Below are 17,108 nucleotides of genomic sequence, written 5' to 3'. Positions count from 1 at the left end.
TTCAGGATACATGTTTTACTTGTTAAAATATATTAAAATATAAGGCTACTGCACATGCGATTGTGTGGATTTAAGAATTTTTTTATTCAAATCCGCTAGATTGGAAATCAGTACATTTGGTTCTGTATAGTATGCCATTCAGATATTGATTTAATTTTCCACTTTGGAAGAATTACTAATATTTAGCATTAAAAGCATACTCCATCCCCCAAAAATTGTGCCATCATTTACTCTCTCTCATGTGGTTCCAAACCTGTAGATATTTTGAAGAATGTTGGAAATCAAACAGTATTAGAGCTCATTAACTTTCATTATACAGATAATTTTCTCAAAGTGTCTTCTTTTTATGTTTCACAGAAGAAAGAAAATAATTTTGGAGTGACATGAGGATGAGTAAATGATGACAAAAGTTTCATTTTTGAGTGACATACCCCTTTAATACAAAATCTTGAAGTGATGAAGCTATGTGCAGACATTAGAGAGACAGTAGAGTTGAATGATATTGCTTCAGATACTGAAATACTCTGAGTAATTACATTGATACTGAAACAACTCAGAAAATGCACATGTCAAGATTAAAGACAGATTCATTTTCAAATCTATATGAATGTATAAGGGAAAGTCTATACTGTAGGTCCTATAAACTTATATTAGACACGTCCTCCCTCACTGTCTATGATGGTTACGGCCCTGGATTGTCCCGCATTTGTCTGGGAATTTGTTAAAGTTGATTGCAAGCAGACAAGCACTCGTCTTAAAGGTGATATCTCTAATAAAACATATTTCCAGTGTTGAATGGCACGTTATTCCAATCTTTAAAATAGACAATATGTGTACATTTCTACATAAGTCTACTAAATCTTACCCTTGAGTGGCTTTGTCAGCTCCAGGTATGATCAACATGCCAGTACATTTGGTTTCTCTTGTATTCATCACTTCACAGTCAGTCTCATCTTTCTGATTTACACAGTCTATTTCATCATTGCAACGGAGCTGCTGTCCAATACAACGTCCTGTGTGAACACATAGACAATACATTTAAAATACAGACAGACAAACATGTAGAAAAAAAAGCAGGCAGAAATATTTACCACCGGGCCCACATGCAAACATGTCCCCACAGTGGTCTTCTTGGAGTTGGCACTCGCCCTCTTGTGGACATTGTCTTTCGTCCCACTGACTGTGAACACACTGCTGACCACCAAACTGAGATGGCCGTTCCAAGTACTGGAAGCGAAACTGTGAAACATCATAAACGGTTTAAATATTTATTTTTCAATGCTTGTCAGCTTATATGTGTGTTAACAGTTGCAATAAAGCTACTGGACAGTTGCATATGATCACTTTAAAATGTTGCTTATGTTTGCATGGCACCAGTAATTAGAGCTGCACTACATTTGCTATTGGTTTGTTGCCCAGCGAATTTCTTCTGAAGCATGGTGTCCACTACAGCGGACAGATATTTTTTAGGTATTTATTTTAACCTTTAAAGTCTTTTTGTATCATTACAATGAACATATGGAATTTATTTTCCATATTTGTTGGATTTTATGAGTTTTATATGACTGTAATTAGTTTTTAGAGTTTTACCGTCCTCTCGCTACATGTGTTACAGGTTGACCACTGTGACCAGCTCTTGAGTTTACAGTCAATAGGAGGGGGGGCATCAACTCCTCTGGTGTATCTTGAAGATGCATTAGCCCTGAAGAGACAAAATATGGTAACACAGTACAACATGAAAAGCTCCTAAAAGTAAAGCATCTATTATTACCTGTTGCTTGATGATTGTAGTAAATCATCAGTAAATTTGGCAGAAACATGGTAACTGAAACATTCTAAAAAAAATCCAAATGTACAAATTGAAAACAAAAACCGGCACATAGCTGAAATAGTTGGTTTGAGATTGATCTGAGACCTAGGTCCAGTCTACAAAATGTTTGTCAGTACTATTAATGATTGACAGGATTTGGGGGGAGAGAAGCTCCACCTACAAGCAAATACATGACATACAACAACTTTTTCATGGACAATTAGGGTTTGACTTATTTTGAGTCAAAATAACTTAATACAGTAATTATCACCAGATTGCATCTATTCCATGTATTCTGGTCATTACAAATGCATATATCACACATTGCATATAACAAATCTGTAGAAAAACGGATAATGGCAGAAAATTACGGACATTTCCTTCAACTAAGGCTTTACCACAGCACACAAAGTCTTTGACATTAATCAGCAAATTGTAGAAGCAGTGATGGGTGCTTTTGAGACACGTTTCGTGAAGCTTCGAAATTTTTAAAGGAACACTCCACTTTTTTTGAAAATAGGCTCATTTTCCAACTCCCCTTGAGTTAAACAGTTGAGTTTTATCGTTTTCTAATCCATTCAGCCGATCGCTGGGTCTGGCGGTACCACTTTTAGCATAGCTTAGCATAGTTCATTGAATCTGATTAGACCGTTAGCATCTCGCTCAAAAATGACCAAAGAGTTTCGATATTTTTCCTATTTAAAACTTGACTCTTCTGTAGTTACATTGTGTACTAAGACCGACAGAAAATGAAAAGTTGCGATTTTCTAGGCCGCAGCAGGCGCAATGATATTACGCATCATTGCGCCTGCTGCACCCATGGTACGGCAGCAAAGTTCCTTGATTATTACGCTGGAATGAGAGTATAGTTCCTAGCCATATCCGCCTAGAAAATCGCAACTTTTCATTTTCCGTCGGCCTTAGTACTTTTTCTTCACAAAAACAGTACTTTTAGGGCATAAGTAGGCGAATTGGGACGCAGCATTTGTTACGTTTTAACTGTTTGAAATGTTTCGAAACTGGTTGGCAAACAAACAAACAAACAAACAAACAAACAAACAAACGTTAGGCGCGCTCTCTGTGAACCAGCGTGTCTATATGAATTTTACCTGATCTTGGATCAGTTTCTTAAATTTGTACACAGCAATTCCCTAATAAAATAACACATATTAAAGACACTTAATATTTAATGGTATTAAATGATTTCTTAATTGCATTTAATATATTACACCTACAATGAAACAGTTGCAATTGGTTTGCAAAAGGTTTTTATGCATGTTTGGGCTGAATTTTCGCTGCATTTACACTGTTATGACGGGCAGGGGTCACCAGCGTGTGGCGTTACGAACGCTTCGAAATAGTGAATCATTTTGCGAATTGATTCAAAATTTCGAAAAGCTCCTATCACTAGGTAGATGACTGGTCGAACGTCGCCAAGAATAAAAATAAATGAATAAATAAATAATTAATATATATGACATGAGGATTCTTTCATTTGCCCGCTACTGGCGCCCACTCCTTAACGTGTTTATTTTAGCCAATCAGGTAGGATTACCTGGCCACCCACACGCAACGTAATTAATATTCATGAACCAATCCTTCAACAGAGTAGGATTGGCAAATTCGTACGCGGTTTAATCAATCAATAAGAACAATGCTCCGCTGCCTAAACGCGTTGTGTGATTATTTTGAAGATATTATGTAAGTCTTATGTAATCCGCGCTTGGCTAAGAAGGAGGTTAAACGACGATGGAACAGGTAAAGACACTGTTTGTGATACATAATAAACAACTAATAATAAAAACGCCAAACAAATCCTATTTTGTCTAATGTATCGATGGGTTTAAATAGGACAAAATGTACGCGAAGTTTTATCACAAAAACGTGTATTTTGTTTATATGGAGTTGATGTTTTATATTGAAATACGTTATTTCATCTGAACAATGTGTTTGCCTACTTATTTAAATATATTGAAGCTTAAAGGCTCTGGGAGCTTAAATGTATGTGACAGTTAACCGATTATATCTTTTACTGTTTACTTTTTATGTTGACTATAGGAAGCCTGCACCAATTTCAAATCCATAAGAGCAAAGTTCCAGGAAGAGCTCCAGGTGAGGTACAGACCTGTGGTTCCTGAGAAACCCAAACGCCTCCCAACAGCTGCCATAGGCCGCTCTGGTCTGATAACCATGAGCTCTTATTCAGCTGTGGAAACCAAGACGCCTAGTCTACCCCGGGTCATTTTCAGAGAAGACCTGAAAATACCCTTAGGAAAACGCCCTGTATCATTCCCAAGCTTTCCTAACACAACATCTGAAGTTAGCAGTTCTGTTGATGGGCACAATAGGCAGTCACTTAAAGTCCGGAATTCACCCCTCATGTTGCCGTTTTCAAATGAACCAAAGCATGATTCTACTGTAATTTCTTCAAAGGGAATTACGTCACCTCTTAAATGCATCAAGAAACCAATCCCTACACCTTTCAGCTTGACCAAAGTTCCATTGTGTGGCAAAGAAATTGATAAAAATGGTCTGGGGCATTTAAAAAACAGCAGTACTCTTAATGTTCAGCTAGAAGAGTCCACCTTAAAGACTGCAAACACAGAAGCTGTAGAGGTCCACCAGACTATGCTGTCAAACCCTGGATTGCCATATTCCAGTCAAGAGTATTCTTCTACACCTTCACCAAGTGAGTCATTGACAGATTCATCTCCTGGTAGTGTTAGCCAATTCTTTGACCAGCATGTCCTGAGCACGCTAGAGAAAGCCAAGAGGAAGCTCTCCCACAAGAACCTGTTGGTGTGTGGCAGACCAAAGAGCTTCTACTCTAGTAAAGTACTAGTGCTTCCCACAGCAAGTCCTCCATCTCCTGCTGAATCTGAGAGTTGCCATCCAGAGACTTCTCCATTGAAGATCAGTGGAACATCACACAGTAAGTTGCAAAACTGTAGAATTTGCAGTATAATCTTACATGAACGCATATATAAATTCGCAATTTCACCTTGCATTATAAGAAATGTTGTGAAAAGTTAAAAAGTTACTTTTAATGTTGTGAGGAATTTATCCTGTTATTTCTGTATACCTGTTCCTGTGCCTTAGCTACTGTCACTGTAATGGAGCTTAGTGGAGTCATGCAGCCTGAAAGGCTACGCAAACCTCTTCCTGATCTGACATCCCTCAGGCCAATGCCCTTAAAGCCACCTAGACCTCCACATGTGGATCTTGGCAAATATAAGACTGGAATTCACGTCAGTGACCCAAGTGAAACAGTCACTGTTGGTTTGTAGAAGTTTATTCACCTACCTCACTTTTTTTCTTTTTTTATATGTTTGAGTTGATTTTTGTGCATATAGCAATTTACCTCAGTGCTAGACTGAATGCTGTGTCAGTAAGATTAATTCTCTGCACTGACAGCAATAAAATGGTTAAGGTGTAAGTCATGAGAGATAACATTAGGGGGTATTCATATTCATGACATGTCGCAGTCTGAGTAAGAGGAATCATTCTGATTTTTTTTTTCTTTTTTTTTTTAATGTTTTTAAAAAAAAATTCTTTTTTCTTTTGTTTTAAAGAAAAATACAGTAATATTGTGAAATTGTATTACAAAAGAACTGTTTTTTTTATGTGATTATATAGTAAAATGTAGTTTATTCCTGTGATGGCAGGCATCATTCCTCCAGTGTATCATTACTCCATGTATATGGACCCCTACTAAAAATAGTTAATTAGCCTAACTGTAGGATGTTAACAGTTTATTAATGCACAAACTAAGATATAGTAGAATGTGCAGTCTCAAATCTGTGTTTAATGGCATTTTACAACAGCTTAAAATGCAGCTCATCCATTTATAATTGTATCAATTCATATCAATGAACTGATTTCACACTTGTTCTTTGTTTTATTTTGTTTTTTCAGAGTGTGTACCAGAGCCTGAGATTCTGACCACTGGTAATGCATCACTTGAGGACCCAACTGTACCTCCCCCTGAATTTCCAGATTTTGACGTCTCTGCACCAGAAGCCACAGACCGTAATGGCATAAATCTGGCAGCCCTGGAATTAGAGGCAACAGAATTTCCTGATTCCTTGCCTCCACCACCACTGCCAAATGAAGGCAATGGCTTGGATTTACAGGCTCTGTTGGTCACATGTTGTCCAAATAATATTGGTGCACAGAACATGCAGTCAGGAGACGTTCCCTGTCAGTCTTCAGACGAAGCGAGGAATGTAGGGATCTTGGCATCTGCTACAGATTTGGCAATCTCTGACCTCAGAATGAATGGATCACACGCTGCCTTCAACTTGAACAGTGAACACCAACTTCCATCAGAACCAATGTATGTTGTCTCATTATCTGGGATGTTCCTGAAATAGCCTAGTTATTACAAATGATAAATAGCATGACTTTAAGGTTTAAACTTGTATCTTTAATATTGTTGTGTAATTTTCTTTGTAATGCGATAGATCTTCAACAAATCAATATGTTCTGCTTCTTTTCCCCTCAGTTCTTCTCAGCAAAGGCGTTTCCACGAAACCTTTGACAATGTTTATGAGGATGTGGAGACCGTTCCCAAATTTTCTTTTGCTCAAAGCTCGTTTAAGTGTAAAGCAGCTCCTAAAAGTGAGTATTATGCTAGCAATACAGCTTCAGTTATAGAAAGTTGATGAGTGGTGGATAATGATTGATGTATTTTCTCCTTCAGATCCATATGCTGATAACGGCCATGTGGTGAGTGATCTTTTTTTTTTTATTAAATTATTAATTTACACTTTACATATTTTAACATATTATGTAAGAGGCCTTCATGATAGCGTGTATGCAGGAAATTAATTTTGATAGGTGCTTGAAAAGAAGTGGAAGATACTTTAAAAGTTCCTTAAATCTGGTGTTCAGAAAAGTGGAAACCCTGTTCGGGGAATCACTCTTTAGTAATGGATGAAAGTTTTATGTTTTTAATGTGTCTTTGCCAGCATGTGCAATGCTAATAATCAGCCTTAACACTTGATGTATATTATAGTTGTATTGATCTCTTAATATGTTTGACAGAAAGAAGAGACATGGAGGAATATATGGCATGTCACTCAATGGTTTGTCAGCATTTATTTCACTCTGCTGTTGTCTAGAAACTGATGATAAATGTTTCCAGATGCTGTCCACAGTTTAAGAAAAACCTTTTTTTGTTTGTTTGTTTTTCCCCTAAAAATTTGAAGGTCTAATACAGCTGAAGATCAAAATGGCCATACTCATCATGAAAGGTACTTTGAAATCTGTTTGTTTGTTTTTTGTGACTGAACTCTGTTAAGGTAAATTTACAGTACTGTAACTTCAGGAAAAAATCTCATTATCATAATGTGAAAAAAAAAAAAAAAAAAAAAATCATCTAGTTCAATAAAAAGAATCTAATGACAGAGCAGTTAACATCCCATGTGAAGGTACAGAGAACCAGCGCCACTGGAAAAATGACCGCCCACTTTTTCATCGGCTCTGGTTCCATATTTTCTCTATTATTTTCTCCATTCACTGTTGCACTCTATTGTCATGAAAATAGTGCTTCTAGACAGCTTATAGTATGGTCATGTGCCCTTTTGGCCCAGTGATGCATTGCCATGGAAAAACTGTAGATTTGTTGGTCTTGAACATCAGTTTTTATATCTTACGAATTTAAACATTTTAGTTTGCAAGGTATCATTAACTGTTTTCTGTGACACATTCTACATTGTTGCAAATTCTGCTGATTTGTCACAAAGATAGTATCTAGAAGTATTGCTGAATTTGCAAAAATGACTTGTGATAGTCTTGAAAGTATCAGTAAGAAGTGTTTAAAATGGCAAAGCATGCAGTCAGCAATTGTTTGCCATCATTTTCCAACAAAAGTGTTTGATTTGCAGTTACTGTATAGCAATGTAAGGGGAAAAATATGTATTTTAAACATTTTGTAAAGAAGAAAAGAAATGTTCTAGAAAATATTAAAAAAATCCTAAAATAATAATAATAAAACATTCTTTTATGTTGGGGCCAGTGAAAATGTTGTCTGGGCAAGCAAAATATAATGTAAAATTTTTTAGTTTTAATTAACTGAAATTAACTGAATTTCACCATAATTCATAATTATATTTTCATATTATGATTTCTTATTTGGGGTATTCTTTTTTTTTTTTTTACTTGGACATGAGATTTAACGCTTGTATATTTAACTTGTAACATGTTTTATTGCAAAAAACAAAGCCAATCTTGTTATTTACCAATGGAGACTCGAAACAAAGATTGTTCCTCATAGAAACTGACCTGCTAAAAAAATCATTGAAAAAATATAAATGTGATTCTTTCAGAAAGAAGCAGCTGAGCCCTGAACACCATGATGATAAAGAGCTGAAGAAGAAAGAGAAGCAGCGTCTGGAGAAGGAGAAGAAAGAGCAGAAAGAGAAGGATAAAAAGAGAAATGAGATGCACAAGAAATTTAAAGTGAATTCAGATACATAAATTAAACCCAAACTTAGTGTTCCACATCAGTGTCAGTGCAGATGCAGTTTCAGACTGACTGGCTTTTATTTAAAAGCAGATAGCACAAGCACACTTTTCCCAATGCCATTTGCTTTGATATCTAATGTAGTAGTGACATACATTTAAGTGTAACATTCCCAGGCAACCTGTTTATCCCATGTTTATCAATAGATCACTGGACTGGAAGAGCCCATGTATCGCGCTAGAGTGCTGGCAGCCAGCAAACTTCGCAAATACGACCTGCCCGTCAAAAGTGGGGATCTCATCAGCATCATCCGAACGGTCAACTGCCCCAAGGGCAAATGGCTGGCCAGAGATGCCAACAACAAATGTGAGACATCCTTGAAAATCTTTTAGTCATGGCTTATAGAAGAAACTGTATGCATGTTCTTTCCCCTCACCACTCATTAAGATGAATTAAAATAAAGTTGGCCTCTTGAAAGTCATCCCAGTGTTCTAGAAAATATCTTTCATGAGTTCATGTAAAATCACTTTAGTTTCTGAGACAGCTTTACTTGTCTGACTGATGTAGGAAGGAGACTGTCATTCTGTTTTTGTGTTTACAGATGGCTACATATCCGTGATGAATGTGGAGTTGAACATTAAGGAGATGCTTGAGCTTGGAAAAAAGGCGTCGCAGGCTGCCGGACGGGGACAAACTGATGGAGATAACCTTAGTTTCAGTAGCAGGTAAAGGAAAAAATTAACTAACAACGGAAAACATATTCATATCGAGACAAACTCAATGACACAGTCATTTCACATGCATTGTTAACTAACAAGTTAGACCATGGATTGGCAACTAGGGGTGTAACAATACATTGATATGGATCAAATGACTAACGATACGTTCATCATACTGTTCATCATAAAATGTGATCAAGTGTCTTCAGAAAATTTGGACTAAACCGCACAATACATATGGATTAGTTTTATGATATCTTTATTAACTTTTGGAAGTATCAAAGTTTCAATTGCATAGCTGTCTATGGAGGGACAGAAAGATCTCAGATTTCATCAAAAAGATCATTTGCATTCCGAAGATGAACTAAAGTCTTACGAGTTTGGAATGACATGAGGGTGAGTAATTAATGACAGAATTTTCATTTTTGGCTGAACTAACACTTTAATTATTAAACACGTGGGTTTGTAGCGCAAACAGTTTTACAGTTTACTACACTCAGTCTCCTTCCTATTCTTCTCGTTATTTCCTCATAGCGGCTAATAAATCAGAAGTCTCGCATATTCACAGAAAATACCTTACTTCCATGTTTAAAAATAAGGTGGATAAAGTAGTGTTTATTAGTGCAGCTGTTGTGTACAGTGGTAACCATGGAAGCCAGTTATGCTGTTCTATAAGCGCCACCTACTGTCAGAGAGTGAAGTTGCATTTTCATTCAGCCTGTCTGCTGTGTTTTTTTTTTTTTTTCTCCCCCCAGAGCAATTAAAAAATTGGAGCATATTTTTACTACAAATTTTATGGAAATTTTGGAAATTTATGGAAATTTTAAACCCTCACCTCTTCCACCAGTACAGATTTGCATGTTGACTGTTGTCATTGCTCTCTTTTTTCATTGTTAATATTATTTAAAAAAAAAAAAAAAAAAAAAAAAAAAAAAAACAGCAGACAGGCTGAATGAAAATGCAAAAAGGATTTGAAAATTTCAGTTAAATGTTCAAGTTACATTTTGGTTGCATTTGTAAGTTGATAAAATCTAACTGGTTTTGTAAAATAGGCACATAATATCCAACCAATCAATATACCCCTGAATCAAATCATATCAATCAGATGTTTTAAGATATCTGTAAATATCGTATAGTTGGCTAAGATAATCGATGTTGTATCATATTGTGACAAAATGTTCGATTTACACCCCTATTGGCAATCATGGGTTGTAAAACTGTACTCATTGGCACTTGAGCAATAATGAGAGAGAAAGATGTATTTATTTTTTATTTTCAAAAGTCCCTCACATCTTTACAGCAATCTTCATCTTGCAGTAATCCTTACTCAGAGTCCTGCAACCTGTTAAGCTGTTTTATTTCTTTATGTGCTACATGAACTGCACTGGATGGATGTGAAAGGGTAACTTTAAATTCTAGGTTTCAAACCATTCTGTGCTTTATCCATTTGGCTGCTATGTCATTTTAAAGGGTTAGTTGACCTAAAAGTGAAATTTCTGTCATTAAGTACTCACCCTCATGTCGTCCCAAACCCGTAAGACCTTCGTTTGTCTTCGGAACACAAATTAAGACATTTTTGATGAAATCCAAGGGTATCTGATCCACGCATAGGCAGCGACGTCATTGCACCTTTTGAAGTCCAGAAAGGTATCAAAGACATCAATAAAATGGTCAACGTGACTACAGTGGTTCAACCTTAATGTTATGAAGCAACAAGAATGTGCACAAAAACAAAACAAAAATAACGACTTTATTCAACAAATTCATCTGTCCCCTGTCATACTGCTACGCTGTTTTCTTGCGGAGCTTCCGTGTTTATGTCCGAACACGGGCTCAGTATTGGGTGAACTAACCCTTTAATGCCATGTTCACTAATATAATAATCATAATCACTAATAATTTCACATTGATTTTTTTTTTTTTTTTTTCAAATTATTTTAGTAAATATTTATTTTATTTTAGAAACACTGTGGATGTATTATTTCCCATTATCAAATTGTGTGATATCTCAGACATCATCAGCCATCAGCCACCCTGCTCTCTAAGATATGGATATTGTATTTAGTTTTAAATTCTTAACTTGGTTATGGATTATCACTATAGCAGCTAAAAGTGTCAACAGCTTCACATTCTTCACTGAAGTACTATTTTATATCTCTCGATAAAAATATAAAGCTGAGAGGTTAAAGATCAAGTAACATCCAGTAATGTCAAATCAGACACTGCACTGCATTTGATAACTAATTTTAAACAATTTGGCTCCTATATCATATCATAAAAAGGGTTGTACAGCATATCATGCCAAAAAAGTTGCCAACCCCTGAATCAGACTTTTAACTGCCACAATGACATAGATATAAATCATTTCAAAATGTTTTATCTTTGCAGGTCATCTCATCAGAATCCAGTGCTTACAAGTAGCTGTAAGTTGTTGTTTTTTTTTTTTTTTTCCCCTCTCTCTCTCTCTCTATCTATATCTATATATCTATATATCTATATATATATATATATATATATATATATATATATATATAAAATATACAGTCATGGCCAAATATATTGGCAGTCTGGCACTTTTTTTTTTTAAATAATCCACAATTTTTAAATTTAAATGGTAGTATTTGAGCTCCACGTTTCATTATTTTACTAATATTACAGAACCTAATATACCCACTTAAATCAGAAAATAAACAAATGACATTGACATTTTTGGTTTTTGGTTGATATTTTTGGTTAATTAATTTTTCAAAAAGAGCCACAGCCAAAAATATAATAGTTTTAAAAAAAATTCAATAACACATCAGTAATGGTAACTTTATTATATAGACAACCATAGACATAGACCATAGACAACTAAAAAACACAAATATATGCAACAAACAATAAATAACAAGTTGCAATATGTATGTGAGGTTGAGTTCACTTCCCACCTGAGGAGCATAAATCCTCTTCGGAGCAGGCGAAGATACAGACAAGCATAGTAGCACTTTTTATCCATCCATCCAGCCATCCATCCAGCCATCCAGCAGTTCCGCCCACTGAAAGCTGCATAGATTATCAAATGGACAGAAATATGACACATTTATAGGACATAAAATGTCTCTTGGCATTGTATGTCCTATAAATGTGTCATATTTCTGTAAGTTGTTTGCCTTTGATTGCTGTCATAATACTCGCAAACAGAACTGAAGGTGCACTTTGGCTGGTACAACTTGAAATTTATTATTATTATAAACTTAATTACGGTAAGCTGTACAACAAATAAATACTAATTGTTTGCTTTTTTTGCAGAAAGCCGATATGTAGTGATGTCTAATTTTTTATCGATCATTTGTTGGTAAAGGGTGAGCTCTTGGTGAGCCACTTGATTTGTCAAAAAGAGCCAGGTGTGGCTCGCGAGCCATATGTTCCCAACCACTGCTCTAGAGGCTAATTTTTGGTATAACCATCAATGAGCTCCCTACACCTCTGTACTGGCAGTTTGTCTGAGTATTACATATCAGATGAATACCTTCTCATAACTGCCATTTTCAGATCTCTCCACAACTTGTATTAGGATTTAGACTCATAGCTGGCCACTTAAGTCCAGCGTTTTGTCTTGAACCATTCCTTAGTGGTTTTTGACGTGTGTTTAGGGTCAGTATTCTGATGGAGACCCAGCTTTCTGACACTGGGTCTGATTTTGCCCTCCAAAATGCCTGGGTATTCATGATGCCACACACACGTTCAAGGCAACCAGTGCCAGAGGCAGCAAAGCAACCCCAAAACATCAGTGAATCTCCTTCACACTTGACTGTAGAGGAGGCGATCTTGAAAGCTTCATTTTGTTTTCTGTAAATGTATAAAGAGTGTGGTTTACCAAAAAGCTCCTGGCAAATTGCAGTCAGACTTTTTGGGCCCTCTTGGGTCTCCTAACACATTCCATTCACTTTGCAACAAAAGGTGCGAAAGTGTAATTTTGTGTCTGAAGGTCAGCTTGAATCTGTGTGGCAGTTGACAGTGGCGCTTTCTCCACCATTCAAACAATGCTTCACTGCAGTCTTCCATCAGCTTTCACATCCAGAGACACTTTTAGTTAAAATAGTGTAATGCTGTGGTACATTGGGGAGGATGTCAATGGAGGAGAGACCTTAGTATGCTGAATAAACTGCATTTGTGAGGAAACAACCTAATGAACCGACTATCTGATAATCTTCAACATGTTTGCCATTAAACTTAATTTTGGATCTATTTTTGGAGTTTACACTGAAAAATAATTGTTTTATAAGGGAAGTCACAGATGGGTAGAATTCAGTTTACAGCACTAAGTCATTTCTACGGTATCCGTAAACAGTGATTGACTGTCGCACAACTCTGACAGCAGGTCATTGACGTTAGTGCTGTAATGAGACTTATCAAGGCACATGTGATCCAAAATAACCATTATGCCTTCTAGAGCTGTGGAGGTTGGCATCTTCCCATCATAAGAGCATCTCTGGCTACAGTGCCCTTTAATAACAAAGAGGCTAGATGATTTGGTGAGATCCAGTCGCAGCGTCGAATTTAATAGGAAAAAGTGGCAACAGGGAGGAAGACAAAAATACAAACGGTAATCAACACGAGACAATGGGCAAAAAACAGGAAAACAAAGCAAGGTTCAGGGGCAGATATGAGCCTTAACAGCCTTGAATTTCTTAATATTATGTATTATGTGTCTGACCTCCTCAGACAATTTCTCTGGTTTTCTTTCTTTTGTTCATTCTCTCAAACTGGTTGAATGAGTAAACAAGAATCACTTGCTTAATCTATTTTTAACTACTTTTGAAATGTGCTAATAACAATGTCTTGGTCATTTCAGGATTTTCTGTAAAAAGATTTATTTTGGTTGTTTTTGTTCAGCTACACACAGAAGGCATACAAATGTGGAAATCGGTTTCTGTTAAGTTTCTGGAAGAAATTGTGGATTATTTGACAGAAGTGCAAGGGTGCCAATATTTTGGGCCGCCATTGTAGATGCCCTGTCGCATATCAATAATAATAAAAAAAAGGTGTGTATTTATTTATTTTTTTATTTTTTTTTATGTGTTGTGTTGGCTTCCAGTCACAGATGACAGTGAAGAATGGATGTATGAAGAAGACACATTGTCGCTATCTGCTGAAAATTTGTGAGCCTGAACTATGTTTCATAAAATTACCTTTTACGAGTTCATCTGAACTTTACGCAGATCTCTAGACTTGTATTTCTCTTTTTTTATTTTTTTTTATTTCCAGGAGTCAGACCAAAGCTGTCTCTATGCCTGAGATGTGTAAGTATGCATTTTTACTTTTTCTGCATTCATCTTTATATATTATATATTGATTTGTTGTCAATTAATTCGTACATTTCCCCTCTCTCTCCTCAGTTGATAGTAACTCTTCTGTTCATCAGACATTCAGTGACTGGAGTATTGAAGACGTCCATACACAGTAAGTTTGACAATACAGAGAAACACAACTGTGTCACTGTCCAGTCTGTAGTTGCAAAGTTACTTCTAGTCCATAGAATGTTTGTTGGGGAGCATCAAAATAAAGTGTTAGCAGATATTAAGCAGACTGTCTACTAACACTCTAATGCTAGTTGACATTTAGTTGCAAAGTTACTTATATTAGTAGAATGTCTAAAGTGGAATATCAAAATAGTGTTATTTTATTATTATTTATACATTTTGTAGCAAATTATGTAATGCATATTATATATATATATTTCATTGATCATTTGTAACTTTTTCCGCAAGCACTAATGAAGTAAGTGATTATAGTATAACTATAGGATATAGGATAACTATTTCTTGTCCCATTGTTTCCTTGCTAGTAATGATAAACATGCACGTATATGGGTCATTTGATGTGCAGAACTTTTTAAGCTCTGTAACTTAAAGTGGGAAAATGTGCAAATCCAAACAAAGCAAAACATTATAACTGTAAAAAAAATAGAATAGATATCTGTAAAGTTTCAAAATTTAGAAAACCAAGCAACGTTTGACTACATCAGACAAAACCCCTCCTTAGGTAGTGACATCAAGTCACATGACATTAAACACCACCATCAAACATCATCAATAATAAAATGTATCATTCATAAGTAGTAGTAGGGAAGTACAATCACTTTAGCATTCACTCACAATAGTAACTTTATGTTGGAAAATATAAGAAATGAACCGAGATTCTAACAATGTATCTCATACTCTGGTTCCTAAACAGTGAGTGCATTGAGACTGAAGCATGGTGCCTTGAAATGCATAACCAATATTATGTAAATCCTTTTGCACTGAGATATTCCATAAGGTCATAAACAGATATTGGTCTAAATAAAGAATTTGTTATATAGCCTTTTTTTAGGTCTTTTTCTGGGTTCTCTTCCATGTCCAGTGCTATTATTTTGTTATTTTCATATGTGAATCTAGTAAAAAGTGATTGTACTTGAAAAAGAAGTGTATTTCCCTACAGCATATGAAAACAAGCAATATATTGTCTTCTAAAGACACTTTTTGTAATGTCTATTCAATGCTTTACACTGTACCAAAACATCTTTTTTTTTTTTTTTTTTTTTTTTTTTAATGTAATTTACTACTAATACTAATACTAAAACCGGTAAATCCAGCAGCCCTTTTCTGCTGAATTAGCAAGGCCACTCTGCTACTAAACCTAACATATACTCACAACCACCACAATAACACTGATGGTAAAGAGAAAAACCACATGATGAATCAAAGTTCATTACAAGCAACTTTTGCACAAGCTGAAGGAAATACTGATAGATAGAAGACAAAATAATACAAAACACTTTCATGGTAACACATTTGACACTAAAATAATGCATTTAACAACATAAGATGTAACAAATCCTTATTGTACATAACTGATAAGAAAAAAAAAAAACTATTAATAAAATTAAAAACCATCACATGTGAAGTCACACAGAAAATTGTGGTTTGCTGTAAAATTACATTAAATGAATGGGTTAGATCTATTAGTTTTTCCCTGTATATTGTAAGGGAATGTACTGTTAACAAATTAGTTTTTACTGCAAATGTATGTAATTTTTAGTGTCTGTCTGCCACAATATGTTAATTGTGATTTGATTGATCTGAATATCTTCTAATTCAGTTAAAAATCTTCGATTGACAGCTCTGATATTTTATCATATACAGTAACATTCATAGTTTTCATGCTCTTCAAGGCCCTGCCTGAGAGGCCCTGTGCTATAAAACCTCCCACTGTAGAATCTCTATTCTGCCTTGTGTTTGAATCTAAGTTTGATATCTTTTCAAGAAACTGAGACAGTCCAGCCTGTATTGTGTGTATGTGATAATGTTCCGTCTCTGTGTTCGTGACAGAGAGGCAGAAAACTTCCAGTTTGCAGACATTGACATTCTGCCTCCTCCAGCTCTTTACGCTGACTCTCTTTGAGAATGTGGTATGTTTTATTATATCTTTTGATGTTTGCAAGATCAGTAGTGTGTGTGTGTGTGTATGTGTATATATATATATATATATATATATATATAATTTTTTTTTTTTTTTTTTTTTCCTCCTTTTCTTTTCTCCTCTTCTACAGTGATGTTGATATCATACCTGTATCATTACCAAGGAAATCGATACTTCTTTAGGAGGTGGTGTTTGAAAAATAACCATCTAGCACTGGGCTTTTGTCTCACAATTCATCAGATCATAATTCTCAAGACTTGGACATCAAGGCTTAATTCTCAAATGCAAAGATGAAAAAAAGGCTTCCAAGACAACTTACTGTGGCATTTTGAAGAAAATTAATTTTTGAAGTTTGAAATGTTATATTTTTGCACTGTGAGCAACAAGGGGTAGATTGAGAATGAATAACGGACAATGGCAGCTTAGGGGTTTTAATGAAATGAGGGTTTGGCACTTTGTCATATAATCTATTGTATGAATTGCAAAATTAAGAGTGTATCTTTAATTGTGCATGTTATCTATAAATACACCTTTACGTTGCTTTGTTTTGTGTATCTCATTGTGTGGGAACTTTGGAAGTTGGTGGTTTGATTACATGTTTGTTTGTTTATTAATAAAACACAACTTGTAAATATTGGCGTACAATAAATGGATCTGTATACAGCAA

At 35.4% G+C, this 17,108-nt stretch overlaps 2 protein-coding genes across 3 annotated transcripts in view; one reads left to right on the top strand and one right to left on the bottom strand.

The window, feature by feature from the left end:
• c8a (complement component 8, alpha polypeptide) overlaps positions 1-1,943 on the bottom strand; it is a 24,092-nt gene extending 22,149 nt beyond the window's left edge. Inside the window, exons 1-4 of the mRNA XM_051882917.1 lie at positions 1,772-1,943; positions 1,591-1,702; positions 1,092-1,239; positions 866-1,013 (exon numbers count right to left, since the gene is read on the bottom strand). Coding sequence (XP_051738877.1) covers positions 866-1,013; positions 1,092-1,239; positions 1,591-1,702; positions 1,772-1,881 — 518 coding nt within the window. The 5' untranslated portion in view covers positions 1,882-1,943. The remainder of the gene's footprint in view (positions 1-865; positions 1,014-1,091; positions 1,240-1,590; positions 1,703-1,771) is intronic.
• Positions 1,612-17,108, top strand: si:ch211-188c16.1 (uncharacterized protein LOC562677 homolog). Of its 2 annotated transcripts, none has more exons than XM_051882712.1 (17): positions 1,612-1,720; positions 3,869-4,742; positions 4,910-5,089; positions 5,726-6,146; positions 6,315-6,430; positions 6,513-6,538; positions 6,857-6,897; positions 7,021-7,065; positions 8,140-8,272; positions 8,483-8,642; positions 8,878-9,001; positions 11,384-11,418; positions 14,076-14,139; positions 14,246-14,280; positions 14,377-14,440; positions 16,351-16,430; positions 16,572-17,108. In XM_051882712.1, exons 1-16 carry the CDS (start codon positions 1,718-1,720, stop codon positions 16,421-16,423), a joined length of 2,394 nt encoding a protein of 797 aa, XP_051738672.1. In that variant the 5' UTR covers positions 1,612-1,717; the 3' UTR covers positions 16,424-16,430; positions 16,572-17,108. The 2 variants fall into 2 exon arrangements, with proteins under 2 accessions (XP_051738672.1, XP_051738664.1); XM_051882704.1 differs by lacking the exon at positions 1,612-1,720 and adding an exon at positions 3,398-3,568.

Source organism: Ctenopharyngodon idella, chromosome 2 (assembly GCF_019924925.1).
Source record: "Ctenopharyngodon idella isolate HZGC_01 chromosome 2, HZGC01, whole genome shotgun sequence".
Classification (NCBI taxonomy): Eukaryota; Metazoa; Chordata; class Actinopteri; order Cypriniformes; family Xenocyprididae; genus Ctenopharyngodon; species Ctenopharyngodon idella.
This window is presented reverse-complemented; position numbering and strand designations above follow the sequence as displayed.

Bases quoted from the DNA above. Each gene is read 5' to 3' on its own strand.
- si:ch211-188c16.1 (XM_051882704.1), top strand. The intron at 9,002-11,383 runs GTAAAGGAAAAA...TTATCTTTGCAG, and splicing joins AACCTTAGTTTCAGTAGCAG to GTCATCTCATCAGAATCCAG. The intron at 14,441-16,350 runs GTAAGTTTGACA...TGTTCGTGACAG, and splicing joins ATTGAAGACGTCCATACACA to AGAGGCAGAAAACTTCCAGT.